This window comes from Stegastes partitus, unplaced genomic scaffold (assembly GCF_000690725.1).
Source record: "Stegastes partitus isolate 25-593 unplaced genomic scaffold, Stegastes_partitus-1.0.2 Scaffold74, whole genome shotgun sequence".
Taxonomy (NCBI): domain Eukaryota; kingdom Metazoa; phylum Chordata; class Actinopteri; family Pomacentridae; genus Stegastes; species Stegastes partitus.
In genome coordinates this window covers 606,301-634,059 of record NW_007577805.1, presented here as the reverse complement: position 1 = coordinate 634,059, position 27,759 = coordinate 606,301, and the positions used below count along the sequence as shown (strand labels likewise).

The following is a 27,759-nucleotide window of genomic DNA, read 5'->3' as shown; positions in this document are numbered from 1 at the left end:
TGAATGTCATTTGCTCGAAGTGCACATTGAGTTGTCATGACGAATAACTTTGCCTCCCATGTAGTTGGTCAATAGAGAGTATTGTGTGTTGTATGTTGACAAATGTGTTGTTTTCCTTCCACTGCACTGACTTCTCCATAGCAGTGTCCGGGATTAAGGCCACACCACCACCTTGCATCTTGGTGCCTCCTCCACACTGCATGCCATTAAGCTGCCTGCTCTACTTTCCATTTCAGCATCTTGATCGATCAATACCGCTGTGATCTCATTGTCGGTGTGGTTTTTTTGTTTTGTTTTTGTTTTGTTTTTTTTCCTTCAAGAAGTAGCAACAAGTATCTGAATGTAACTGAGCATTTGAATGTAAGACCATGAAAGTAGGGGCCGGGTGGGTGTTGATGTGTTTCAGTGCATTTCTCATTTTTCTTCTGCTGCACGAGATGTGGTCAGGACTGCATTGTAGAAGATGACATTTTATTGACTGATCTACAGATGCTCCTGTAAAACGAATGTCCTCCATCGTGAGATATATGTGTGTGGGTGTGTTTGTTTGAGTGTGTGCGCACGTGTTTTTTTTTTCTTTTCTTTTCTGTTAGAGCGTTTATTGCCTATTAACTCATTAACATTTGTGTACTTTTGTCTCCCCCGTCGCTCTCTTTCTCCTTCTTTTCTCTCTTCTTTTGCTCTCTCCTCTCTCCCCCTTCCTCTCCCCTCTCATCATCCTCTGACTCTAACAAAAGCGGGTAAGTTGTGAGGATGTATAACTGACCTCCTGGATATGACCATTGTCTCAGCCATATTGCCCTGTCTGTCCATCTCTCCTGTCCGTCCTGCCATCCGTCCTCTCCCGAAAGACCAGTGCCAAAGCTGACGTCTCTTATCTATCTATCTATCCTTCATGGCTGTTAATGACGCCATTTTGCTTTCTTTCTTTTTTCGTTCATTTACCACATGAAGACGTTTTTCTTCCCCCCTTTTTACAGTTCAATGGCAGCTGCACCCATGGCTGGACAGAGAATGTGCCGCCGCTAAAGCCGGGGCCCAATTTTTATACCCAGAATGGCTTCCTCTCCTTATATGTGTCTCTATCTATTTGTGTGGAAAATAACCAGCTGCAATATCTGGTTATGGGAATGTCAAAAAAAGGTTCTTTTTGTTTGTATGATTTGTCATAACTGTTTCCTTACTTCCCTTTCCCCAGCTATGTTCAGTGGATGTATTCTCCATGCATTAAACCTGACCTGAACATAAGACATGAGCTCTATCTCCCCCCATGTGCTGGATAGATAAGACAGTGAATGTACCTGGTTGTGTTTGGATGGAACACATTTCCTCTGTTCACCTGTAGGCTTCTGTACGCCATGTAAGCTGTGTTTAAGCGCCCTTTCACTGTACTGAGGCCTTCAACGCCGACGGTGTTTATTACCGGACCCACTTCCTCGCATTTTGTCAAGCTCTTTGACAACGCGCTCAGGGGAACGGGGTTGTCGGTTCAGAGATTTGTTATGAAATGTGTTCACAAAATAGAATAAGAACTGTGCTGTTTTATTGTGTGGGTGTGAGTGTGTTCCTCGGTCCCCCTGTTTGTCAGGCTTTTTTTTTTTTTTTAGGCTGTTTATCAGTTTCTCCGTCTCTCGCAGAGTGTGGGAGGATGCAGCACAATAGAAAAAAAAAAAAAAGCTCTGTGCGTGACAGACCAAGAGTCGCTCCTCATCGTCGATAACATTTACATCGTGTAGGTCGGCGGCGACCCTCAAAAGTGTGGCGGGAACAAAACGGCACTCTTCGGTAAACACCTGCAGAGCGAGTGCAGATAATGTGAAGAAAAAAATACCCAGATGCATGATTCAAACAGAACAAACAAATAAAAGAAAACTCTCTCTCAGCAGAATGAATTGGGATGAGTTGGGAAATTGTGCTTAGATTAGCAATGTGGAGTCCAGCTTCAGTGAGCCGGCACTGCAGCACGGTGCCTTCCAGGTGTGTATGTTTATTACTGCATTTGCACTCAGCGCATAAAGTGCCTCCGCCAAGGATCCTCTATATTTCTTAAGTGTGTGTACATTATCAGAATTTGCATTAAAATGCACGCTTGAGAGTCAGTCCTTGTTTCTTGGAGAGAGAAAAAAAAAACAAAACCTAAACACTGTTATGGAAATTCTGACCTCGTTCAAGGATTGATTGTGCCAAACTTCAAGTGATCTCAAGAGCGAGCATTCCGACGTTAGCGGTAACAGCCTTTTTTAGTTGCAGGTGCACAAGATGTTTATGTAAATATGACTGGAAACAAATGACACATGAATTTCAATGAGAAATACTGTAGGTGTCACACAGGGAAAATGTTAATGTCAGCGTCGGAGAGAGAGAGAATGTAAATTCGGTCGGTGAGTTTCCTCATAAGCTCAGTAACACGACGCCGGCGTGTGAGTGGAGTTGTGTTTGCTCCCCTCTCTGTTAGCGCAGAGATGAATGATAAAACGTTGCCCTTTTCAACACTCTTGGTGTACAGGCTGGACTGAGAGATAAAATGTGTATGAGTACTCTCCTCTCATGTACCACACACACACACACACACACACAGAGCAGCAACAGATCAACACCAATGCGACTGCAGGGGTTTGTGGCAGGTGTGTGAGAGCGTTTAAGAGGGTGTGGTGTTGGATCAGTAAAATGTGTGTTTTTGAGATGTTACTGTTCATGCGTTCATGCCGGGTCTCCTCTGTCCCTGCCTTCAGACACGAGCTGCTGGAGGAGGCCAGGAGAAAGGGTTTACCCTTCGCCCAGTGGGACGGACCCACAGTGGTAGCCTGGCTGGAGGTAAATGCTCACTGTTTGTAGAATAAGAGCTGGTAGAGTCAACACTAAGATACAAAAAAAGAGACTTTAAGACCATCTCCGATCATGGATTTGACACTGAAAACTGCTCTACACAATGGCAAGAAATAAAATCTTTTGAAATATATATATATACACATTGAATATCAGCATAATATGTACACAAGAAGGATTCTTAAGTGAACTAGTTTAGAGGGAAATTCAATCTTAGCAGACTTCAGCTTTGTTATAATAAAACTCAATTAAAATCCTGAGAAGATGCATCTTCCCTTATGAGTCCTTTTGATCCAAACCAACAAAATGAGATGCAGTGTAACTTAAATAACACATACAGGAAGTATTTCAGATTATTCTTATTTAAGATGGTTTGATCATTGCCAGCTAATGTCAGTTTGATGTTTCCGTCGGAGAACAGTTTGAAGTTTCAGCAACGACATTCACACGATATTGAGTTCATGTCTTAGAAGTTCTCCTTACTATTTATGAAAATACAGATTTCTGATGTGGACATTATTTATAGTTTTGACCTTTTTTGTCACATGACTGGTATAGTCAACACAAAGCGACACAGAGGAACTTTAAGACCATCTCTGTGATTGGTTTAACACTGAAGAAAACTACTCTGCGCTACATAATGCCAAGTTGTAACGCTGGAGTGACTCATTCTTACATGTTTGGAAATGATGCTGGAGAAGAATAATAATACAGAAAGTCCCACTCTGCAAGTTGACAGCATTGGTTCCTTGTCTTTGTTGCATATAAAACCCAGCAAATCAGAATCTGTGTTTTTCAGATTGTCATCAGTGACGTTTCAATGTGGAAATGCTCAGTCATGGTGTTGATATATTGTCTAGCATGGAAATGTGAACAAGATTTGTTTTAAAAAACAACTTGATCTTCACCAGAGGGGGGTTTTAAGGTTCATGTAAACACTCAACAGCTTCACTTTTCCTCCTCAGAGGCTTCCTATTGACTTGACCTACATTACTAACATAATTAAGCCATGACTCCAATAATCAGCGCTCACATTTAGAGACAACAGTGTTGATTATAAAGCTAAAAATAATAGTCCAACCATGTGTGATGCATCACTGCAGTGAATCACTCTGTCTGTGACTGCCATTTTTTTTTTTTTCCACTGATGGAAATGCCAAAACATAGACACACTTCTGCCCCCTAATGTTTGGTTCGGATACATACAGCAAGCAGCCAATTTTCCAATCCCACCACCACAATGTTCCAGTGAAGGATGGAGTCAAACAGCAAATTCTGAGGCAGTTATATAATTTTGAGCTTCTGACAGGCAGTATTTGTTCTAGCATTACATATTTTTAGAACTGACAACTCAACAAGTGTTCAGTCGTGCCTATCAACAGTATTCTTGGCAAGATCCTATGAAACAAGTGTTGGCTGTTATGGACACAATTCTCCAAAACTACAAGAAATAACTACTGATTTTTTAAAAAGTAGAAATTTGTATGCGTGCATAAATATAAAATGAAACCACAGAAAATGTAAATCTTATGTTCAAGTCTGTAGGTCCAGCTTTAGTTTCTCTCTTTTCACATTCAACAAACTAACCTCACCCCTTCGCCTCTTCTCCGTGCGGTGTAGTTGTGGTTGGGGATGCCGGCCTGGTACGTGGCGGCGTGCCGAGCCAACGTGAAGAGCGGCGCCATCATGTCGGCCCTGTCCGACACCGAGATCCAGAGGGAGATTGGCATCAGTAACCCTCTGCACCGGCTCAAACTCCGCTTGGCCATACAGGAAATGGTCTCCCTCACCAGCCCCTCGGCCCCGCCCACCTCCAGAACCGTGAGTAAAAACACCACATGTGGCAACATGGACGCAGACTGGAATTTTATTTCTACAAACATTTGCTGAGGGTCGCACTGATCTGGAGGAAGAAGTAAACTCACAATTGGCTTGAAATGGCAAAGATGGAGCTAGGGTACTAATCTGAATGGATTAAATGTCGAGAGGTAATATGTGTTTTAGCTTTCTGGTCAGGATTTGATGAAAAGATCAATAACACTTTAATATCCGTCTGTTTGATATGAAGCTATTGAAACCTATAATCGTACCACAAGGACTTAGAAATGGGAAACCAGCAAGCGTAGCCCTGTAAGTGACTAGCACCTCAAAAGTTCTTTTCAGTCAGTTTTAGGGGTTGGACATATTATTCCTGCTGTTTCCAGTCTTTATGCTAAGATAAACTTATGGGTTTCCTCTTCACTTTAAACAGGCAGACAGAGTGTTATGAACCATCACATCTAACTGTCAGAAAGAAAGTATTTCCTTCAACTTCCGCCCAATTTTACTTTGTTGTAGTGCTTTTAAAAGTCCCATATTTTTCCCATTTTAAGGTAGCCAAGGGAGGTTTCACATGTCCTCAAATACTACAAAGATGGTTTATTTCCTCATGACTGTATGGCCTCTGGTTTTAGCTGCTGCTGTTCAGGCCTCCTTCAGGAAGAAGACTCTCTCTGCAGCTGTGATTGAGCAAAACAGTCGGCCACATGTCAGCTGATGAGAATGAGTGACCGGGATTCTCTCTAAGTGGCAATTGTATCTAAAAATATCACCAATTCACAATGTAGATGTGTTCAGTGAGTTTGTCAGGCAGCACTGTGTTAAAAATCTATGTTTAGTGGTGCAGCTTGGAAACAGCTATGAAGCGACTGCTGGTTAACATGTAGTCTTAATGGACTTTGTTTCAGTCAGTATTTCTTACTCGTTTCGTCATCTGACAGAAAAATATGTAAATCAGATTTATTGGGAATTTGGTTGTATGAAAATATAGTGCATACGAGCACAGATGGAAGGAGGGAAGTACACAGATGTAAATGAAAACTGATCAAAGTTGATGGTAGTATTAGCTATATTAGCCACACCATGCTAACACTAACCTGTTGTTGTGGTAACATTTAAAATAAAGTGATATACTGGGTTTTCCATTCCTTAGATACTGGGCGTGCATGAAGACTGACATGTTCACTCTTGCTGAAGAACATTTGGTGTATTTTGCACTAGAAATTTTAGAGTTCGCAGAAGCAGCTTCAAAAGCAAATAGAACCTGGTGGACATTTGAGCTATAGATGGATTTTGGGTCCTCAACTGGAACATAGCAGCTCAGTAAGAAGTGTTCTGGTTTGTAAAGCTGGGAGGCTGTCTGGTTGTCCGGGGAATAGCAGAAGTAAACATAAATTCATATTTTGACAGCTTTTACTTTACACCTTCAAGTAGTTAACAAGCACGAGACACAACAAAAATGGATTTTTACCATATGGAACCTCTAAAGCGTACATTATGTGTTAAAAATGCTATATACGTTGGTCCTTGTAAATTGTCTTTTTGTATTTGTTGTGCTTCTTGTACAATTTGTATGACTTGCGAAAAAAAAAAATTGCTCCTGCCTTCAAATGGAAATGAAATATTAACAAGCCTAGCATTCTGACATCGGTTTCTCAGGATGAGAAGCTAATTTTTTTTCCTCTCTAGTAACAACAAGAGCTCTGACACACATATTCCTCCTGACCATTTTTACTCAGTGTTTTTCCAACACTCTAGCCAGAAAAAAAAAAAGGTTTCTTGACCCAAAAATATGTCATTTCTGCCTCCAAAGCAAATGTTTGTGTGACCGAACATCTTCTCTGCTTCACATGTACCACGCCTTCACACATGGGTAACACGAGTAGGTGGCCAACAAACAATTAGCGCGCAGAAGCGTTATGATCCGCCCCGCACATTTGTCAGCAACATCTATATTTGTGTCTATATATGTTTTTAAGCCCACAGTCTTAGCGATAAGTGAATATTACAGTGGGAGTCTGAGATGGCCCAGACTGTAAAACACCGCTCCGGCGTGTACTGTAATTTAGCTCTCAAGTTATTCCACACCACGGTTGCTTTCACAGCTCCCTGTTGTCATGGTAATTGCATACAGTCTCTGAGGACTCCGCTGTTTCTTAATGATAGCAACTGTTCACACTGCAGAGCAAGGACTAATACGCTGTACACAAAAGGTACACACACGCCGACAATGCAGCCCATACATCACACAGGCGTGAGAAGTTGCGCGCTGTCACATAAACCCAGTCGAGAGCATTCATTAAAGTTTGTGTCTTTATAAGACAGTACGAGTATGCATGCAACCCTCATAACTCAGAATCTCTGGCACTTTTTCTGTCCTCTCCCGTTGTTGAATAACTGTGCCACTACTCCTTTACCTCGCCCCGTCTTCTACCACTTAGCTCCGCTTCCACACCTCATGAAACTTTCATTACGGAGCATGAGACGCCACGTCTGATGACAAACTCCCCCCAAACTACGACGGGCCTATTGTCGCACTTAAAACCCTCCAAGCACTTAACAGAGGGGGTTAATTGACTTTGTAAATGCTGTGTATGTCAAGCAGGATTGTCAGACTCAGTCATTTTACAACTGGATCCCCTCAAACATGCAGAGAGGCTGTTGAGAGTCTCAGATGTGGTTAACCACTGCTGCCTCACTGTTACCATGAAAAAACATCCAAATAAACAATGAGTATAGAGGAAGGATTTAAAGGTTTGATTTTCATAGATTAGTTCGTAGTTACCTGTAGCCACACAGGATAGTGTTGGTAATATCTGTCCAGTGTGAGGACTGCCTATAGAAACACACACACTACTGTCAATTATGTGTCATTTTTAAAGTAGAATTCCAGTTCTCCATTGTATTGTGGAGGCAGAAACCACAGATGGAGCTGGACAAAGACCTAAAATGATCGGATGATTAACCCTCTGAACCCACCAGCAACTTTCTTTTTTTGAAAGACAGGATGTCTTTCAAAAAAAATCAGCAAAATTACAGTATTTATCAGAGCCAGACACTGTAGAAGCAGAAAGAATTGCTGCCTTTCTGTCAGGAAACGTAAACGGATGGAAGCATATTTAAGCATAAAGTGCTGTATAAATAAAGTTGAGTTGAGTTGAGATATTCACTTTATTCTACATGTCTTAGTTTAAAAAAATCTGAAAAAAATGAAGTGTTTGCTCTTCCAAGATTCTGGAAAAAAAACACTAAAAGTTCCACACTTGGTAGCATAGTTTGGACGCCATTAGTGATGTTCAGCTGAACTGCAGGCTGTGTATTTACAGAACACATGAGAAACAAGCGTCAATGCAAACTAAAAATACCAAAAAAGAAATTCAGCTTTTATTTAGTCATTTTTAAAGATTATAACTTTGCCATAATGCACAAAAGACATTTTTGAGTTTTCTCTTCTTCTATCAATGCTTGTGCTGTTTCCATAAAGTGTCAGGATTTTATATTAGAGTGATAAAATAGCTCACAGTGAGTAAAAATGTGACAGGAGCAAAAAGAACGCCAAACTGCTTTTGGTTCAGAAGGTTAATCGTTCATGTCATTTTTTTATCCATAAACACAAAACATTTAGTTGGTGCATTCAGTAGTGAATTTGAAACCTTTGTGTGGACAATAAGACACAGACAGATGGATATGATGTGGTCAGATACCATCAGACATGGCGGGTTTTTTTGTGTAATGAAGTGACCCTCTGCTGGTAGAAGACGGAGGGAGTGGAAGGAGGAATGTGGGGTTTGTGTGTCTGTCGGTGTTAATGGTACTAATTTATTCTTTGTTGTGCATGGCAAACGTCTTCGTGTCACTTGTACATCTGCTGTCTGCCAAACGTCGGGATGTTCTGTGCTGTACTGTGTTCTTTTTGTCCTTTTGCATATATGCCCTTCGACCCCTGGCGGGTTTGGGGCCAGTTCATCATCTGACTGTGATGCTATAACACTATTGGCTTACAGTGGTGCTGCTCTTCTTCTTTAACACTGCTTGCCCCTCCTACCGGACCTCTACTACCAACCCTGCTGCTGCTGCTCTGTCTCTTGGGCTCTGCCCCTTGTAGCCGTCAGGCAATGTGTGGGTGACCCATGAGGAGATGGAGACCCTGGCAGCCCCTTCCAAAACGGTCAGTCCCACTGTGTCCTTTACTGTCGCCCTTTTCTGTCCGTCAGTCGTGCGTCAGATGAGTGTATGAGAGTGGACGGTGATGGTCGGAGAAGGCATGCAAATTTAAACCCCTTCCTGTTCTGTGAGGCTCTTGTCAGTACTAATGGTGTGCTTTCTCTTACTGGTGAAGTTTTTAAGTCAGTTATTTTTTTTGTTATTGTTTGGTTCGGTCCATCTCCATAATGAAGGTCGTGAATCATCAAGGCTAGGCTGTTTATTTCTGTTGTACTGTTACTCACCACACAGCAGAAGTTATTTAAATCACATTTAGCAGCCGGCTTCCTCCAGGTTTCGCACATCAGGGAGTCGGCTTAATGAAGCTGCATGTGAAATGTAGCATTTGTCTCCAAATTAAAAAAAACTCTTATCACAGGCAAAAATAAAGACAAACGTGTAGAGATCTAATGTGCAGTGAGGTTTGAACTCTCAGGATGTTCCATGTTATGGGTGAGTACTTACCGTAGCAGGAAGGTTTGTCTTTATGTAATGAATGTAATGATTATGTGTAATTATCATATTGGGTCTTAATTGAAATGAATAGAACACATGACTGGATTCCATCAGTACCTTCACTCCACAGAGACATCACTTCAACCTTGAGTGCCAAACACACTTTACATTACAGTTCTGTGGCTTTCTTTTAATGCCTTTTTATTTAAAAAAATAAAATAAAAAAATCAACATACATTATAAGCATCTAGCGGCATCTTCTCTCTCCCTGCAGGAACTACAAAGCTAAAAGCCAGTCTAATAGAATTTTTAGCCCATTAGTAACCTATTTCCAACCCAAATGGAAGCTGTCAGGCCGGGCCACATTTGAGCTTAAAAAAAGCAATTTAGCTCGGCACTTTCTTTTCCTTTTAACTTACTTGAAAGCTGGTTACAGTTCCTTCAAGGTTTGTTGAAATGTAGCAAAAGTTGGGAATAAATTTCATATGACTTCGATGCAGAAGCAGCACAGACAAGCTCAGCTTTGGGTAACCAGAGACAGGTTTGGGAGGTCGTGTTATTGACACCTAAAGAAAAACAAAAATCATTACCTCAACAGCTGCTGCTAAAACGTTCTCAGGATACATGAATGCACTGTAGGTCGTTTTTTTGTTTTGTTTTTTTATTACTCGCCCATCGCATTTTAGACATTTTGCAGGATTTGTTATGGTTGCATTTTCTCTCATGACTACACTTTGTCTTTTCCTTGTGTTTGACTCAGAAGTCAGAGTCTGAAGAGGGGAGCTGGGCACAGGTAAGGGGGGACGACTTCCTACAGTCTGTGTGAAAATGTGTGCAGCAGAAGCATCAGTTAAATGCATTTTTTTTTTTTTGTAAATCAGAATAAGCTGTGAGTTTTACTGACTTTGTGCTTTCTATCAGACTCTTGCTTATGGCGACATGAATCATGAGTGGATAGGGAACGAGTGGCTGCCCAGTCTAGGACTACCTCAGTACCGCAGCTACTTCATGGAGTGCCTAGTGGACGCCCGCATGCTGGACCACCTCACCAAGAAGGACCTGAGGGTGCACCTTAAAATGGTGGACAGCTTCCACAGGTACTGGACTCACATCACCGACCTCAAGAAAGAAAAATCCTTAATTCCTCTAAAATTGTGGTCATATTGATTCAAAGATGTAAATTACTCATACAGCATGTCGTACTTATCTCTGCTAGTTCTTCCATTGGAGGTTTTTTTTGGAAGATGCTGACCAACCAGGTGTAGCACATGGATAAAGTTCTTCTCTTTCACTGTGTTTTTGTAACATCAGAACAAGTTTACAGTACGGCATCATGTGTCTGAAGAAGCTCAACTATGACCGAAAAGAACTGGAGAGACGCAGGGAGCAGAGCCAGCATGAAATGAGAGGCACGTATACCCAGAATACAGATTTATCAACCTCATAAAAGGCCAAATCAGGATGGAAAAAGTATTAATTTTTTACTCGTGCCTGCAGACGTACTGGTGTGGAGTAATGAGCGGGTCATCCGCTGGGTGCAGAGCATAGGCCTGAGGGACTACGCCAACATCCTGCTGGAGAGCGGTGTGCACGGAGCTCTGGTCGCCCTGGATGACAACTTTGACTACAGCAGCCTGGCGCTGCTCCTCCAGATCCCCAACCAAAACACTCAGGTACTGGAGCTGCATCATTACCACAGCTATACAGTGTACGAGGTGTGTCAGAAAAGTTTCAGGACTGGTGTCACAAAAGATCTATTTCAACTACAAACTACAAGTTTTCCCCTTCCAAGTAATCCCCCTGGAGACTAGCTCACTTTCCCAGCCTTCTCTTTCACGCCGCCATGCACTCCTGGAAGGATTCTTCCGTGATCCTCTGCAGCTCCGTCATCACAGCCATCTTGATGTCGTCCACGTCTTCAAAATGGATCCCCTTGATGACCCCCTTGAGCTTGGGGAAGAGGAAACAATCCCACTAAGTCAGGTGGGGTGAGTAGGGAGGTTGCTCCAGCACGGTGATGTTCACTGAACGAAGCAAACGCAGCAGGATCTCTTTGTAGACGTGCTGGTTGATCATCTGAAGGGGAAAACTGGTAGTTTGTAATTTGGAACACCAGTCCTGGAACCTTTCTGACACACCTTGTACAGTATATTTACATCAGCTTTGGCAGCTCAGACAGGCAGAGAGTGAACTTAAACTAAGTTCCTTCTTATAATAGCAGCATTACCCTTTTCTAAATTTCATAGCCTTGATATAATTTCATAGGTTTTCCTCATTCAATATGGAAATCCCATATTGTGAAGGAGACATCTTGAAGATTTTTTTTCTTTTTTGGCACTGACACTGGCAAATGTAAAGGTGCAGAATATGGGCAGAAATATCATCTGTCACCAGCTTCAGTCCAAAAATAGAGGAATGTTGGTATCGGCCTTCAAAAGCTGGTGCAATCTAAATCAGAACATGCAGATTTGCCAACTGTCACCCTGGCAGGTTGCCCTGTGAATTTTCACTGCTTATCTCATCTATACTCAGGGTAAAGTGGATATGCAGCACAAATAACGTAACGTGTCAGCTGCCTCTGTTACCAGGCTGCTAAAAATAGCTGGCCTTGTGAAAATTAGAATATGCTGTAAATTTTGTTTTTTTTTTTCCTTTTTTTGTTCCTCCCTCCCTTCAGGCACGTCAGATTCTGGAGCGAGAGTACAATAATCTGCTGGCGCTGGGCACTGACAGGAGACTGGATGAGGTGAGACACAACTATCAGCACTGAGACATCCCACCACTGTGAGGTGGAAGTCATAACAAAGCTTTTTAGTCATTTCAGAGGATTTGCACCAGCTACACATTCAGCAGCTTTATTAGACGGTTAAACATAAGCTATTGGCTCATTTTTTTCTTTTGAAGTGAAGTTTTGTTTTTGAATTTGATCAGTTAAATTAAGCTGCTTTGTTATCATTGTATTTAAAGTGTACACTGTATATCCAATCCTCTAAACACCAAAACCGTCCATCAGGTTTGAAAGGTTTGTTGTGTTTTTTTTTAAAAAAATCTCCAAAATGACATAATTTATGAGCCAGAAACTGCAAAAACAGGAAGAATCAATTTTCAGCTTGACAGCCCAGTTGAACTAATTATGTGTGACTCGTAGTTCAGTTTGGAAAATTAACAAAATCTGTGCTTAAATTTGTACTCCATTTAAATCACTTAACTCCACATGTCTCATTAAAACATTCATCAAAAAATAAATCACTGCTTTTGCCAGGTTCTGGAAAAAAAAATAAAATAAAATAAAAATCTGTGCTTGTAGGTGGAACCATGAAGCACTTGGAAAAATGCTCAACATGTCGACTCCGGGTTATTCAAAGTTTTGCAAAAGAAATAAGAAATCTAAGAAATGTTCCTTTTTTTTTTTTTCTTTTTTTTAACTTTTTGATGATTTGTCATTATAACTGTGTCACAATCCGCACTAGACACTTCTGAGTTCTCTCTACTTCTGGTCATGGTTGCACTGTTTCCATAGTGCTGCAGGACTCAAGGTTCATAGAGTTAATGTGACAGTTGTTTTAAATATTTGGGGATACAAACTAAACCGTCATCTTATCCCTGAAGTAATGACACATCAATCGAGACTTTTTAAAAAAATAAAATGTCCTTTTGTTTAATTTTGTTTCGCTGACTTTATCCAGTACACTGACCAATCATATTTGTTTTCCGTTTTCTGTGCATCAGTGTGACGACAAAGACTTCCGAGGTCCATCGTGGCGGAGGCAGTTCCCTCCCCGAGACGTCCACGGCATCAGCATGATGCCCGGATCAGCAGAAACGCTCCCTGCGGGATTCCGTCTCACTGCGACGTCCGGTCACTCCCGAAGACTGCCCCCAGAGGGTAAGAGCCTGCCTCTGCACTTCAATTCTGCACTTCAGTTCTTTTCTTTCTCACTCACAAAACAATCTACAGGCTTGCTACTATTTTATAGCAAATGAAATGTGGTAAAGCTGGATAATTTCTGCAGTCTGGCTTTTAGACACAACAACACAAAGGTTGTGTCCACCTGTTGCACAGGTAGATGAAAGCACCGCACCTGAGAGCAGGAGTTTCTGCTCTCGGGAGCATTCTCACTGTGTCTCTTGTTTTCTCTGACTCTGTGACGGCTGTTCTGCAGTCCTCTATGAGGCGCTGGATGACAGTCCTGACGACATGTATTTGGATTGGTTTCAAGGTCAGATATGCCCCTCTGAAGGTTCTGGGCTTGTTGGCCCTGCGTGTATTATTATTATTATTATTATTATTCTACATCTGCTCCTCCCTCTTCACATAATCTCTGCCAACCACTGTCCTGCTGTATCTCTCCTTTTTATTTGTGGTCTCTCACCCTCGCCTTTCTTCTCTCTCTCTCTAACTCCACTACTCTTTAATCTCTAACTCCAAGGGTGTTGTTTTGCAGAGCTGCAAAATAGTTGTCTTGTCACCCTGGTAGTAAAAAAAAAAAAACAAAAAACTAGGGGGGTCAAGTTATGGATTAGGACCCATGCTTGCTGGTGTAACCCTTGAAGTTACAGTTATGAAGCAGCAAAAACAAAAAGGTGGCTGAGCGGCGCTATGTAAGTTGGCCTGAATCAGGAGGTTTACATAGGTCAACAGTTCGTCTTGGATGTTTCAGGAACTAAAACCGACAGTCTGTGTCATTCCTCATCCCTCTGCTGTTAAAAGAGGACACTGGCTTCAACAGGCTTATAGTAAAGGACAATGCTGGTTTAGTACAACCTGGGCCCTCTTAGTTTTGGCCATCATTTGTTGGTTATGATAACAGAAAGCAAAGAAACACCAAAGAAATTGCTGAGATTTGGGAAAGTGTCACAATTAATAGAGGTCATCCACTGTGGGGAAGTAGTTGAGCCGTATATATGGCTGAAACCATGCTGGCTGTTTTTCCACTGCACCACACAGGAAGTAGTTTACCTGAACCGCGACTGACAATCTGCTAATTTGGTGACAAACACATTGCATTTCCCAGGATGACGCTTTGAAAGTACAAACAGGGACAGACTTCAGACCACAGAGATTCAGGTAAAAGCACTGAGAACAGCACTGAGAGCCGAACACTTTATAAAGATGTCTCTGTAGCCTCCGGCACAGTTTGGACATTGAGGACGGAGGAGGAGGCTCTGGTCGGTTCTGCTCGGCAGTGTGGCTCAGCACAGCTATCCTCTGCTGTGTGGCCGCAGTGGAAACACAGGTAATAATATGTCCAACCTGGGGTTGTAGAAAAACTCATTAAAAAGTTTGTCAGGACAAGAGCAGCCAGAAGATCAGACAAGCAGCAAACAACAGTTTAGCCAGACGTAAAGTGTGCAAACCCAAAATCCTTCACTGCACATGGAAACTGCACAATAATAAATTGCAAAATGAAAATTTAATTGTAATTTTGATGTTTTTCTTAAACGGAAAGTTTGGCTAAACAGGGTATTTGTTTAAAACTTGTGTGACCGTTGACTGCTCTTGCATGTTTCCCCTTACTTCTGATTTCACGTTCTTAGATCTCAGCAATTATTTGTTTACATATATTAATGTTGATAATAGTTACAATGGCCAAAACTACAAAAGTCCCACATTGAAAAAATAATGTCAGCTCACATTGTGGTTGACTGATGTGGGTTTTTCGATTGTCGATGTCAATTATTTAGAGCGCAAACCAGACAATGGACCATGTATATGCTGATATGTTGTTCTTTTGTTGTCGTTGCTGTTTATTTGCATCTGACAACTGAAAAATAACAACTATGACATAATATTGTTGAACTTAAATGAACATTTATTTAATATCGTTATTGTCTGTATTCCCTCTGCTCTAGTACATATCTTTCTATACAGCTAGTTTAGAATTACAACATACACTTGGCTGGACTCAAGTACCGGTTTTGCTTATTTTGGATATAATTTTCAATAACATGCTAGCTCAGGTATGCTAGCTAAGCAGATCACAAGGTCTCTCCCTTAGCTTCTTTCTCTGTCCTGCTTATTGTGTCGTTTTATAGTTTTAGCCTCCTTTAAAGATGATATTTGGAATAAATGCAGCCTGTTAGCAGCATTGGAGGAAAATCTTAATGAACTGGAGGCGACACAATGGACAACAACGACCCGTTAGCTGTGGTAGCTAGCCAGGCCCCAGTAGCAGGTGAAGACCAACCTAATGTTGTCCTCGCTAACCATCCCCCTGTAATGCTGGTTATGTCAAACTTTTCTGATTGATTTACCACTAAATTCAAGGTCCTCTTAGGGACTTGTTCCAGAACGTTCAGCCATAGCACCACAGTCTTCACCAGCTAGTTGTCTTGGAACTGTAGATGTTGCGAGCACCTCTAGATATTGTTTCCATCACCAAGCTCCACTTTTTTTTAACCAACTTGGATGAGCATTTAGTCCTGGAGGTGCTCAGAATCAAAGATTAAACATTTACAGTTCTAGGAAAACTGATCTGGTGAGGAAGAGTAAACCCACGATGGACCCAAGATGGTAACAAACCAGAATTATCCTTTAAAAGGATGCAGAGTGTATTAGCAACTATGTCTTTAGAAATACGCCATACAGGTTGTTATACATGGCTGGAAATCATCCGAATGCATTGATTTTGTTGGCCAGTGTTCTCTTTTAACAAGGTGTTCCCAATGACACTGAAACAGCCTTCCTGTGTTCCTCTGTCTCGATTCTCTGTGCTCCCCGGTCTGTGACATCCACAATACACTGAAATCTAGTCGCTGGTGGTGTCCACTCAAAACCAAAACACTTCCTTTGAGTGATTCATGGCTTTCTCCTCTGAGGGTGACACTACAAGTAATCGCCATTGTGTGGAAAGACTGTTGCTTGTTGAGGATGTCTAATCTTGTGGCACCTATTCGGGGTGGAAACCAAGTGGAAGAATGTTTCCTTCTCCCTCTGGGTCCATCTGATGTTGTCAGGAGTCCTGATGTTCAGAGTTAACCGTTCCATCTCACTGTCTCCCCCTACAGTCGGACCTTCTGCGGTGCAGCGACTGGACAGCTCCACGGTGAGAACCTACTCCTGCTGAGAGGAGGAAGAGAGGGACCTTAAACTGTACGCTGTATGTAACACAACACAGACTCTTGCTCTGTCAAATACACAGCTTTCCTCAGAAGCACTTAAAACAGATATTGGATTAAACAGAAGTGGGCCAATTGTTTCCCAAGATAAGCATGTTTGTCTCATCGTCTTGGCGAGCGTCTGCGCTGTTTTTGCCAGGTAGCTGTGATAGGAGACGGCAGGGCGAGCAGCGAGGTACCGTCTCGTCCTGATGTCTCCCCTTTAATGTCCTTCCAGAAAAGATGAGTCAGTTGTGGTCGAAGCTTTGGAAATCAGCTTCAAATAAATGAGAAGTTCAGTACCTCACACAGAGATGAGTTAACAAAGTTCATTTAGATGATTATGACAGTTCAAGGCTCCTAAAATAGGCCTCGTCAGAGTTATTCAGATTACAAAGTGAGCCTGCCCTAGTTTCCTTTCCAAAATGTTTGCTTTGTACTGCCAGGTGCAATGGAGATTGTCATTTTCTTTGATGTGATACGCCATCTGACTGTGCTGTCTTTCCACATCTGTACTGAACTGACATTACCTCACAATTTAACTGCCAACCAAAAGGCTGACAAGCGGACTTGCAGATCTTTTGTTCAGAGATGGCTGTTACAGTTTAACATAGATGGCTGCCTCTACTCCTCTCTTAAACCATCTACAAGTTTCGTTGTACTCCTGCACAATGACAATAAAGTCTCTTTATCTCTTTATCTCTTTATCTATTCTTAAAGAAGTGTTCCTTATTTTGACCCCTGCTGAGCCTTCAAAGGAGCAGCTGTTTGGTCGCCTTTATATATAGGTTTGCGCACTCCCCACATTGTACTGCATGTTGTGGGTTTAATTTTTTCACATATGTGTGACTAAATGAAGGCCCAGTTAGGATAGCCACAGGTACTGAGTTCTGTCTTAGTATGCGTTTGCTCCCTTTGTCTTGGTAATGACATACTCCGTAAGGCTCCGATGACCATCTGCTAATGTTCCAGTTGATGGTGTAAAATAGCAGATATTGGCTCCTCAATGTGCACAATGCAGTCCAGAAAAGGCAGCTTTTTTTCTCTGACAGTCTCCTCTGTGAGCCTGATGTGGCTATCCACCAACTAACTATGTCAATACTGTGAAGTCTGTGAAGGTTTCTACTTCTTGGATTTTGATTTTGGTGTCATGTTTTCTTGAAAGATCTACTTTCTTTAATGTCAAGACACAATGGGTGAAATTAAGCCATGGCACAGCAGTGCTTCTGTTTGTATAAACCCTTGGTGGTAAGGGAAGGTCAATCATATCTGGTAAGAGGGGAAGGTGCTTCTATTGTTCAAACAGCTGTTCTGCAGTAGTCATTTTCGGCCAGTCTCTGTGGCCTCTGAGGTAGGTATATTTGAAAAGTGAGGGAAGATGAATGACACAATGGTTTCATCTGGGGCAGTTTCAGTTTCTTGCTGACACAAGCGGTGGAGTTTTGTAGGTGATCTAAAGTATTTCCAAGTAGAGATACTAAGATGATAGTGAAGTGTTCTGCAGTGTTACAGGAGGTAGAATTAATGTGGCAGATGATGGATTTGTCCTTCTTTGTGTATCTTCGGAAGTCCATATATGCATGGTGTGGCTTCTCCAGGGTAAAGCTGGTAATAAGATGGATGGTCGAGGGCTTTCTCCTTTTCTAGTTGTTCTCTGAACTTCTTTTTGTAGCTGCCTGTGTGATCTCATCTCAGAGCCTCGTAGGCAGTCTTGTCACTGAGCAGTGTAGTTATTTTGGCTGTGATGAGCACCACTGTGTATCTCCCCTTGTCTGCCAGCAGGATGTTGATATTCTGGTCTATGTCTACAGGTGTTACTGCCTTCCTTTCTGGGGTTTTGAGGTTGGAAGGAGGTATTTTTGCACTACAGAGCACTGCTGAAAGCTTCATCCTGTGTTGTGAGAGATACCAGGAAAAGTGCTTCCTACAGTGGTCAGCCGCTGCTCTCAGATGGTGTTCTGCTTGTATTTTATCCATACATACCACTTTCTAAAGGCTAACAACGGAACTTTATGACAAGTACTGTCTTAAAACTGTTCTCATTGATTAGTCTACGGCCTTTGAAGGCATTTAACTAAGCAGCTGAGCGGCCAGCATACCACTGTCCACTGTTGGATGTTGGCATTTCATGTATGCTTGTCAATACAGCAGGTGATTATATTTGAGTTAGCCTTAGCTAACATAACTGGTTAGCCTCGTAACCAAGCCAGACTGTTTGATCATAACTGATTGAGGGCTGACCTGTTTCACCGTTGTAGGGAGGGATGTTATTGCCAAAGTTAGCTCAAATATAAGTACCTTTTGCAACAACAACCATATATTAAGTTTCTTTACAATCAGATGTTTCACAAGCATGTGACAGCAACAAAAAGGTTATGAACTCTTCCTATTTCTATGAGTGTATTTTCTTGCATTTTCCATAAAGGTAGAAATAAAAGCATACATTTACAACAACACTCTTCCAAAAGCTAGGTCATTGCGTATTAAATTTGCATATTACGTTGCACTGAAGTGACAGATCACAAGCTGCGAGTGTCCAACCAACATCAGGTGGTGGTATGTGTCAATGAAGTACAAGGGGCATACCATTCGAGAGCAGCAGCATTTGGATGGCCACTTTTTGATGTTTGCATCTCCTGCAACTCAGATTAAAGGTTTCAGTAGTGTTCGGTTGTGCAAAAATACTTCTTTCCAACGTCACAACCCAGGAAAGGAAGGCAGTAAGAGCTCTAAGCAAAGACTCATCCATCACCATCTTGCTGGCATACAGGGGGAGATGCACAGCCATAGAGCGTCCATCATGTTACCAGCTTTAACCTGGAGAAGCCACACTATTTGGATACGGATCGAAAATACAGAGAAAAGGATCCCTACTTATAGCAATCAGTGAATGCAATAACTCCGTCACTTACACACTGCAAAACATCTCGCCACCATGTGTAGCACCTGTGGTTGGAAATCCTTCACATCACATTCAAAATCCCACAGAATTTCTCAACAAAATCCAGAAACTGCATTCAATTTCAACACTTTTTTTTTACATGTATACCTACATCTGAGACAGAGGCAACAGCTCTTTAAACAACAGTACTTTACCTTCTGTCGGGTTTGTGCGCTGCTTCAACACCTATTTCAAATATAATGAGGGTTTCTACAGACAGAACCACTGCTGTGCTGTGGGCTCCCCAGTCTCACCCACTGTGGCCAATCTCTACATAAACAACTCCCAGATATGTGGATGACACCGGGGTCAAAACCCAAGAAGTAAAAGCCTTTATATCAACTCAAACAAAGAGGATTTCAGGGGAAGCAGGCTGCCTTATTTGGACTGTGTTGTTGAGTCTTTTTGGAAGTCTTAACATTGAGGTTTACTTGTAACAAACACACACAGACCACTACCTACTCCCAAAACCCAGTGGGACATAAGCTGGAGGTTATCAGAACCTTCCAGCACCGAAAGAAATGAAAACAAGCACAGACATATTAAGAAAACACTCAAAACCTGAGGCGATCCAAGCTGGGCCTTCATTAAATCAACACAACAAAACACCACAACATCCGAAAGACAAGAACAGAGGGACAAGCACAACAACACTGCCACACACTGGATTATGTGGCCCAAGAAATTTAGGATTTTCTCCAAGAGCAACATACCAGAGGACTTCCACGAGGACCCCTGAAGATCATTTTTTGAGAACAGCTTTTGTGTTCCCTCACAATATGCCTATTATTCCTCATTATTCATTTTTAAAGGCAGATCTCCAACAACATCCAGCTGGTGCTTGTGAGCCCAGCTGCAGCTCCTTTACCTGGCTGTGATGCTGAAGCTGTGGCAGCATATACGGTTATTGTTCGAGCTTCGGCTGCTGTTGTGGTGCTACAGATGTGTTTCTATTTTGGACTTTTATTTGCTTGCTTAGGAATACACACACAGTAAAATATAAGCAGTAAAAATGAACATGTCCCTGATTACAGAGAGAGTGAGTACAACCCCAACTCTGGCTATGGTTACAGTTATGGCTGTGACACATTTCTAATGGTTCCAACACTGACAACATGCAGTGGTGTCTATTCCTGGACACATCCAAAGTGCCACAGATTGAACCATAGCAGCAGCCGACGTCCAAACAATATCCAAAAGTCTAGCTCCACCAACACGACCAGGCAGAGCAGTGGGATACTGCCACCGATCAGCCCTTTAAAACTGATTAATAAGCAGTAAATGCAAGTGTCACGTCATGTCTTGTTTCTGTAGTGTCTGCAGAGGGTTTTCCTGTATAGGCACTGTGTTATAACTGGACTGGATCAACACACCGACTGTTAATATGAATCAGAAAGACTGTAAAGCGAAGTAACGTGAAACCTATTGTAAGGTTGCCATGGCCCTCCACTGCCAATCCAACATAAAGACAGAATAACCCTAAGGATAAAACACCCAAACAACAGATGAGCGATGTTATATACGCAGTCCCATGCAGAAAGACGTGCACACACCTATATATAGGAGAGACCACATACAATGCAGTCCTGACATCAACGATTTTGTTTTTTCTGCTGGAAACTTTACTTCTGCAACCTCATATTTGTAATTTAAAAGAGGCACTTTACTACCAGTTTAGGCATCTGGGTGCAGTGATAACAACAGGCAGGACACTTTATAGTCCTGAAGCATCACTACAGGCCTACACGAAGTCACAACAGGCAGCTGGATAATATAAAGCCGAGATGGGGGGCGATCATCTAAGAAAGGAGTGTTTAGAAGACACAGTAAGACAGCGAATAAAAGTCAAAGCTGAGCACAGGGGTTGGATTCAGCGAGTAAAGTTATGCAGCTTCCATCTTCATAAGCATAATTTTGTTTTCGTAAAGTAGCTGCTCATCCCCCGGAGTCCCCTGCAGGCTGCTTCTAATGCTTGTTGTACTACTACGACTTCTCAGCAAAAACAATAAAGTGCAAAGTTCAGCGAGTGCATTGGGTTGAATTCTGGTACACTATCCTCAGTTGTTGGCGTTATTTACATTTTTCCACTGGTGCACATTACGGTGTAAGATTTGCATAAAGGCACACCAAAAAAAAAAAAAATGAAAATGTTGGCGCCCTTTTGACCTCCCTTATTTCTAACCCCGCATTTGAAGCAAGATGGTACATTTGCAAAACAGAAAGTACAGTATTTATTTGACTAGTTCCCAGGCCTGGTTCTGTGAAATAGTTTTAGATGTGTGTGAAGTACTCAGATAAGATTTTCTTCCTTGTTTTCTGTTAAACATCTTCCGAAAAGCCAAATAATTTAATTCTAATTTGCCAAACTATAATGCAAGACAACTTTCAAATACTCGACACCTGCACTGTGTAAGCTACACATGAGCAGCTTTCATCCACTGTCATCTCCTCTCATACGCCCAATGTCTCAGTTCTGCTGTGCAGTCAGACACGTTCCGTCACTGTTTACAGCCCAGTATGCAATTACTGTTGTTATTCGCGCAAGTTGGACGAAAACAGACTTTAAGCTCAAGGGTTCCAACTAATGACCAATCCATTTCACATCAAGCGTGGACAGCTGCATCGATTAACACTGACGCAAATCCATTGTGCCAGATGCACGTGAGACAGAGAATATGGCTGAAACGCATCCAGTCAGTGCAGACAGCTATTAAAGCTTTAATGTTAAAAATAGCTTAAAAGGACGCAACTGTACACCACCAATCACACAGTTCAATCTTTGATATGAGCTAAATACGTCTGAAATTATTTGATCCTTCTTGTTGGAAAAGAAATGTCAAAAACTGTTTGTTTTTTGTGTTTTTTTTAACAGCTTTATCGCACTAAACTCTGATCAGTACAGCCGGTTGCTAATAATCCTACTTCCAGAGTCACCCGTGCAACTATACCCAACAACAACCTAATTCAGGATTCAAACTGCATTCTTTGCATGTTGTAATTCAGCTTTTCCCCTCTTTTGGGTTAAAAAAAAAAAAAATCTCACCAACGTTGGGGATTTCAAGCCTCTCATTAAACCCCCACTCATTGTGTTTCCCTTTCAGGTGCAGTTCTGAATGGAGACAAACTAGTGGAGCTGCTGGACGGGTCAACCCCGATCAGGACTGACCCATTCTGACAACACGCACTGCCAAGAAGCCCTGCTCTCCTCTCTGACCCTTTCCCCCCCAAAACCCCTGCTCCATCCCCTATAATATGGGCACCAGATGCCGGTGCTAAACTGTCCTGCAGGCCGCCCCCCCCGTTGTCACCATTTCTACCTTTTACATGTACAGTAACTTGTCGAAGCATAATGTACTGTGTATTTCTTCTACAGGAGATGTGTAGGTTATCTGTAAAATAATATAAATATGCCATTTTTAATATATACACACATCTATGTATAAAAAAAAAAAAAGATATTCAGAGTTTGTGCAAAAAAATGTCCCTGCCACCTCATTTAGTGGACCATAGATTAATATATGCTGCTCTTTAAACTCTCTCCATATTACCCCTCGTCCCTCTAGATCATTTTGTACATATGGTTTTATTTTTTCATTGTGCTGATGATGATTATGATGATGATGATGATGATGAACCTGTGCTGCACCATACAGAGAGGAAGAGATTCTGGATGTTGTGTGAAAACCTGCCCTCTAGTGGTGAACAAAAGAAAAAAAAAAGAAGAAGAAGAAAAAAGAAACCACTCCGAGGCCCTATTCCGTCAACAACAAAAACTTCATTATCCTTTTCTTATGGACTCGCAGGAGCGTTTCAAGAGGACGTGTGTCGACGCACTGGAACAAAACGTGACAAGCACTTTTCATACAACCGCATCAACTCAATGGACTATTTAGTAGCCAAGGACGAAACAAGAGACGCCGTTGCTCTCCGAAGTTGCACAAAACTTCCTCTCAGAGAACAAAAAAAAAAAAAGAAGAAGCAGTACGTCGCTCGCAGAAGCCGTCACTTGTCGTACTGTATGTTTTGTCGGGCGACGCGTTAACACAAAGGACAACTACACTTTCAGCCGAGCTGGCCTTCTCCCCCCAAAACCCTTCAGACACTAACCGAACAGATGAAATAACTGAAAGACAGACTGCTTTAGCTCATAGTGTGTGTAGAGTGTATATGACCATGTTGAAGTGAGGTGACTTAATGACAAAAAAACCTGTTGCTTGCTGTGACTTACATTTGGTGTAACTGTTAACTCTTTGTTTCCGTCAGAGTTTCCAGGGTAACCTGTTGTATAGCCCTGTTTTCTGTCTTTTAGTTATTTCGGATGGACCACTCAGAAACGAGTCTTACGCTTTTTTTTTTTTTTCATTCGTTTTTACATCTTCGATTTGCACGAACAATGAATCATTTTATTTTGTGTCCATTTTTTATTTATTACTTCTTGTACTTTGGTCAAAACTAAGTGGTGAGCAAACAAATTTTCATTGTCAATAAAATAAAAAACTGTCAGTGAGCGAGTTGCCTTCATTATTTGTCATTCATAATTCAAAATGTTGTTTAGCTGGAGGGCTCGGTTGTGTATAAACAGTAGCTGCACATCGCCTCTGTTCATTAATTATGAATCTGCAAAGCTTGTAGTGCATTGTGGGTTCACATTATTATTCAGATTAAGTACAAATATATCGTTTGTTCCATTATTACAAGTGGAGATATTAATCCAGCTGCATGGATTTTTAAGGCAAGAACTCTCTAGCAACAATGCCGGCCTGACATGGACGACTACAGTCACTAATTTTGCGTCTACTTCGCAGCACACTGCATGGTGGGAATATTCTTGCAAAGTTCTTCTAAAACAGAGTGTGGTCCTGGTTTTCAGTTTTCTCTCAGGTTCAGGCTCGGCTGCGTCCGAGAGCTTTCTCAACTTGTGTCTCGATGTCTTTGAACACCTCTGGGTCCTCAATGGTCGGAGTGATCTGTGGAGGAAAAACAGCTCTTTTGAAAAAAAACTAAAGAATACACACATTTATCTAAATTGTACCCTTTCTAATGCATTTCTAAATTTATTACATCAATTCTCTCGAGAATTTAAACTGCAAACGCAACTGTCTTACGTAAGGAATTGTTTCCCACTTTGTCATCCCAGTTTCTCGTGGGGAGCATCTGATCAGCAGAATACTGAGTCAGTAACTATAAAGAGATAAAATCCCAGATGAACCTCGGTTGTGTTTAATGAGCGCGGGGTCTGCTAATGCAACATCATTGCTCAAACTCTCAGTAGCAAAATGAGCTTTACCGTCTCCTGAGCTGCTGTAAAATCCTTTGCACAGTGTGTGTGTGGGGGGACAGAATAACACAAACTATATTTTCCTTCAGAGAATTGACCCTGCAGCGCTTGATGATGGTATATAATGCACCAAATGTAAGGGTTGCGTCACACCTTGTAGGGCTTGCCGTTAACCAGGTTGGCCAAAGAGGAGCGAGGGATCTTGCCGGAGCGCGTCTTCGGCAATCCGTGGACAAAAAGCACTTTCTTGAAGGCGGCCACCGGTCCGATGGTGTCTCTCACGAGCTTCACCATCTCGTTTACGACCTCCTCTTCAGTTTTCTGCACACCTGAGACACATAGAGGCAAACATGTAGCTTTAATGCCGCCTGTAATTTCTATGTTGGTATAGATGTTGTAGCGAGGTTATCTAATGTCCCCCAAGTACAAATGGCAAAATACTGATATCAAAAAAGTCCTGAATGGTAATGCAATCCTCACCTTTCCTAAGTACACACAGGGCCAAGGGAACATGACCCTTCAGAGAGTCCTCCACACCCACCACTGCACAGTCTCCCACTGCTGGGTGCTGCATCACCGACTGCAAAACACAACCATATGTCATGATAATACCATGAAAGAATATTTATGTCACTCCTTTTGTTCCTCCTCTGGTACCTCCTCCAGCGCTCCGGCCGACAGCCTGTGACCCGCCACGTTGATGACATCGTCAGACCTGGACATGATGTAAAGGAAATCCTCCTCGTCCACAAAACCTGCATCCATGGTGTCATAGTAACCCTGGGGTTAACAAAAACGAAAGATGCATTGGTAGCAGTTTAGAAGAGCCCAAACAGTCTAACCATAAGAGATTCTCCTAAAGTTGAATGCTTAAGGTGTTTAGTATAAACATTTTGTCATTTGCTTTCTCAGAAATTCAGTTCCTTTGATTGAACGTCTGAGCAAACTTTGCAAAAATAGTTCTGCATTGTACAATTTCAACACTAGAGGGCAGCATTGCACCACAAACGCAACACAACCCGCCCTCATACATTATTGATCCAGTGTCAGAAAAGCAGAACTGAGCATAACTTCAAAGAATTACAACTATTACAATTCAAAAATATCTTTCTGTTATTAATCCCCGGAGCTATTTTCGGGGTGATTTCACCACCTTTACTTTGAAGCTCTTATCTTAGTCATTATGGTTACGCATTGTTTTTTTCAGAACAGTCGAGTCAATGCAGATCTTCCATTACTGATATGATGATGCCTGCAAACTTCTTATATTATCACTAATATCGATGAAAAACAAGCTTTTGTTTAATTAAAATATTGTGTTTCTACATGTGTCTCACAATAAAACGCTGCCAGTAATGTTACTTTTTGTCGCCATTTAGGAAACATTCTCTGGAATCTGCCAGCAGCAGAGCCGTGACGGTGGGAGGCAATTTAGAAAAAAATGTGTGTCCACATGCGACCACAGCCTTTAAATCACTGCAATGAGAAGCAAACTCTTGTTTTGTGTGTTTTTTGACTAAGTGGGATGCTATGTCAGCTGTATTTTGGAGGCAATGCAGAAAATTTGCTGCAATTTCCAAACCAGATTATTGTTTTGCTGCACAGAGAAACAACTAGAAGGAGTAACTTCTGCTGTTTCTGCAGAATTAAACTACTGGGACTCAGTGACTTGCTCAACCGAAAAAAAGGAGGAGTGAGAAAATGGGTTAAGAAATTAAAGAAGTTAAATCTGTTTTTGTAATGTGATTACTTTGGTATGCACAAACATCTGAAGCAACATTACAAAGCTCCCATCCCAACAAGTTCAAGAGTAACTCCAGCAAAAGTATTGAGTGTGGAGATGGATGCAGGTAATAACTATGATTAAATTTAAATATAATTTCTAAATCATTTTTCTCGATAACACTTTGTCACACAGACAAATAACTGGAATCACTGGAAAGGTCAAGCCGTGCCTCGCTGTTGTGATTACAGTGTGCAATCCAGCCGAGAAGAAGGAACAGGACGCTGGATGCCAATTTCGTCTGTCGGGCTCTAGGGGTTAAATCAGATGGGGTTTCTATGGTGCAACATGTTTCTTCTCCCCCTAGGAGGGCAGTCAGACACAGCAATCTTCTGCCAAGACAAAAACTGCACCAAAATGTAATGATTTTTTTTCTTTTTTTTAACCACCTGCCCACCATGAATTCCAGCCTGGTAGTTTTTGCAAAACATACCTGACAAACTGAGAACATTCCTCCCACTCAGCTCTGTCCTCAGAGAAGGAATAAACATTATTTTGTGAAGAAATTACAATACGACTTACTGGGAACTTTGTGAAGTAGAGCTTCTTGAACAAATCCTGGTTCTGCCACAATGACAGAGCTGCACCTGGTGGTAAAGGTAGTCTGAGGGGGATAAGTACAAGCTGAATGTAGTTCGGCACATGAAACCTCTCAACTACAGAACAGTTTCTACATGGCCCTACACATAAAATGTCTGGATCATTTGGGGGGTTTGGGTCATTCTAAAATCAGCCAAGTCTATGAAATTCTACTCCCTAAAGCCGTGGGGGTGTGTAAAGACGGCTATGCCTTCATTTCACTTCGTCTCCACACACAGCCGGGCTCTGCCAGACTTCACCTTGCCTCACCCACACTGAGTCACCCAAACAAACACACGGCGTAGATAGGAGAGCTCAGCGACTCCGTCTTTGTTTAACCAGAGACTACAGGTAATCCCACTTCTTGGCCAGTGTCCTGATCAAGATGGTCCAATTTCACTTTTGAACCCTAAACATGACTCTGCATAGATTAATTTCACTACAAGGAGAACATTCAAACCAAAAACTCTTACTTCTGATGCTAATTTTCTGTGGAAAGAGGAAGATTAAAATCATGTTTTTCTGCTGTTTGACTACATAAAAAATGCACTTTTCTTCCGATACACAGAAGCTCCAAATGTAAACAAACAGATTTATGATAAAAAAACAACATTATGCAGCAAAAAAACGAATGATTTATCACGTTGCATTAGATCTCTGAACCCCAAAACCTGTTTGTAGGTTTAAAAGGCATCTTTGTTTTGGTTTTAATCGCCAACATCACACTGTTCATCATAGAAAGAAAGAGGGAATACAGGAACTTTTCAACTTTCTAGC

At 41.8% G+C, this 27,759-nt stretch overlaps 2 protein-coding genes across 6 annotated transcripts in view; one reads left to right on the top strand and one right to left on the bottom strand.

Moving 5' to 3' along the window:
* ppfia2 (PTPRF interacting protein alpha 2) overlaps window positions 1-27,759 on the top strand; it is an 82,678-nt gene that overhangs the window by 50,337 nt on the left and 4,582 nt on the right. For 2 of the 5 annotated variants that reach the window (XM_008276483.1, XM_008276484.1), the window contains 10 exons: window positions 2,733-2,814; window positions 4,447-4,647; window positions 10,064-10,096; window positions 10,225-10,400; window positions 10,615-10,712; window positions 10,801-10,976; window positions 11,981-12,049; window positions 13,033-13,189; window positions 16,312-16,403; window positions 22,444-23,845. In XM_008276483.1, coding sequence (XP_008274705.1) covers window positions 2,733-2,814; window positions 4,447-4,647; window positions 10,064-10,096; window positions 10,225-10,400; window positions 10,615-10,712; window positions 10,801-10,976; window positions 11,981-12,049; window positions 13,033-13,189; window positions 16,312-16,370 — 1,051 coding nt within the window. In that variant the 3' untranslated portion in view covers window positions 16,371-16,403; window positions 22,444-23,845. Of the gene's footprint in view, window positions 1-2,732; window positions 2,815-4,446; window positions 4,648-10,063; window positions 10,097-10,224; window positions 10,401-10,614; window positions 10,713-10,800; window positions 10,977-11,980; window positions 12,050-13,032; window positions 13,190-16,311; window positions 16,404-22,443; window positions 23,846-27,759 lie in introns of those variants that run through there. The other 3 variants (XR_520007.1, XR_520006.1, XM_008276482.1) reach the window with 3 other exon arrangements.
* Window positions 23,749-27,759, bottom strand: part of acss3 (acyl-CoA synthetase short chain family member 3) — a 49,542-nt gene continuing 45,531 nt past the window's right edge. Inside the window, exons 12-16 of the mRNA XM_008276485.1 lie at window positions 26,926-27,007; window positions 25,278-25,400; window positions 25,101-25,200; window positions 24,774-24,949; window positions 23,749-24,309 (exon numbers count right to left, since the gene is read on the bottom strand). Of these exons, the coding sequence (XP_008274707.1) occupies window positions 24,226-24,309; window positions 24,774-24,949; window positions 25,101-25,200; window positions 25,278-25,400; window positions 26,926-27,007 (565 nt within the window). The 3' untranslated portion in view covers window positions 23,749-24,225. The remainder of the gene's footprint in view (window positions 24,310-24,773; window positions 24,950-25,100; window positions 25,201-25,277; window positions 25,401-26,925; window positions 27,008-27,759) is intronic.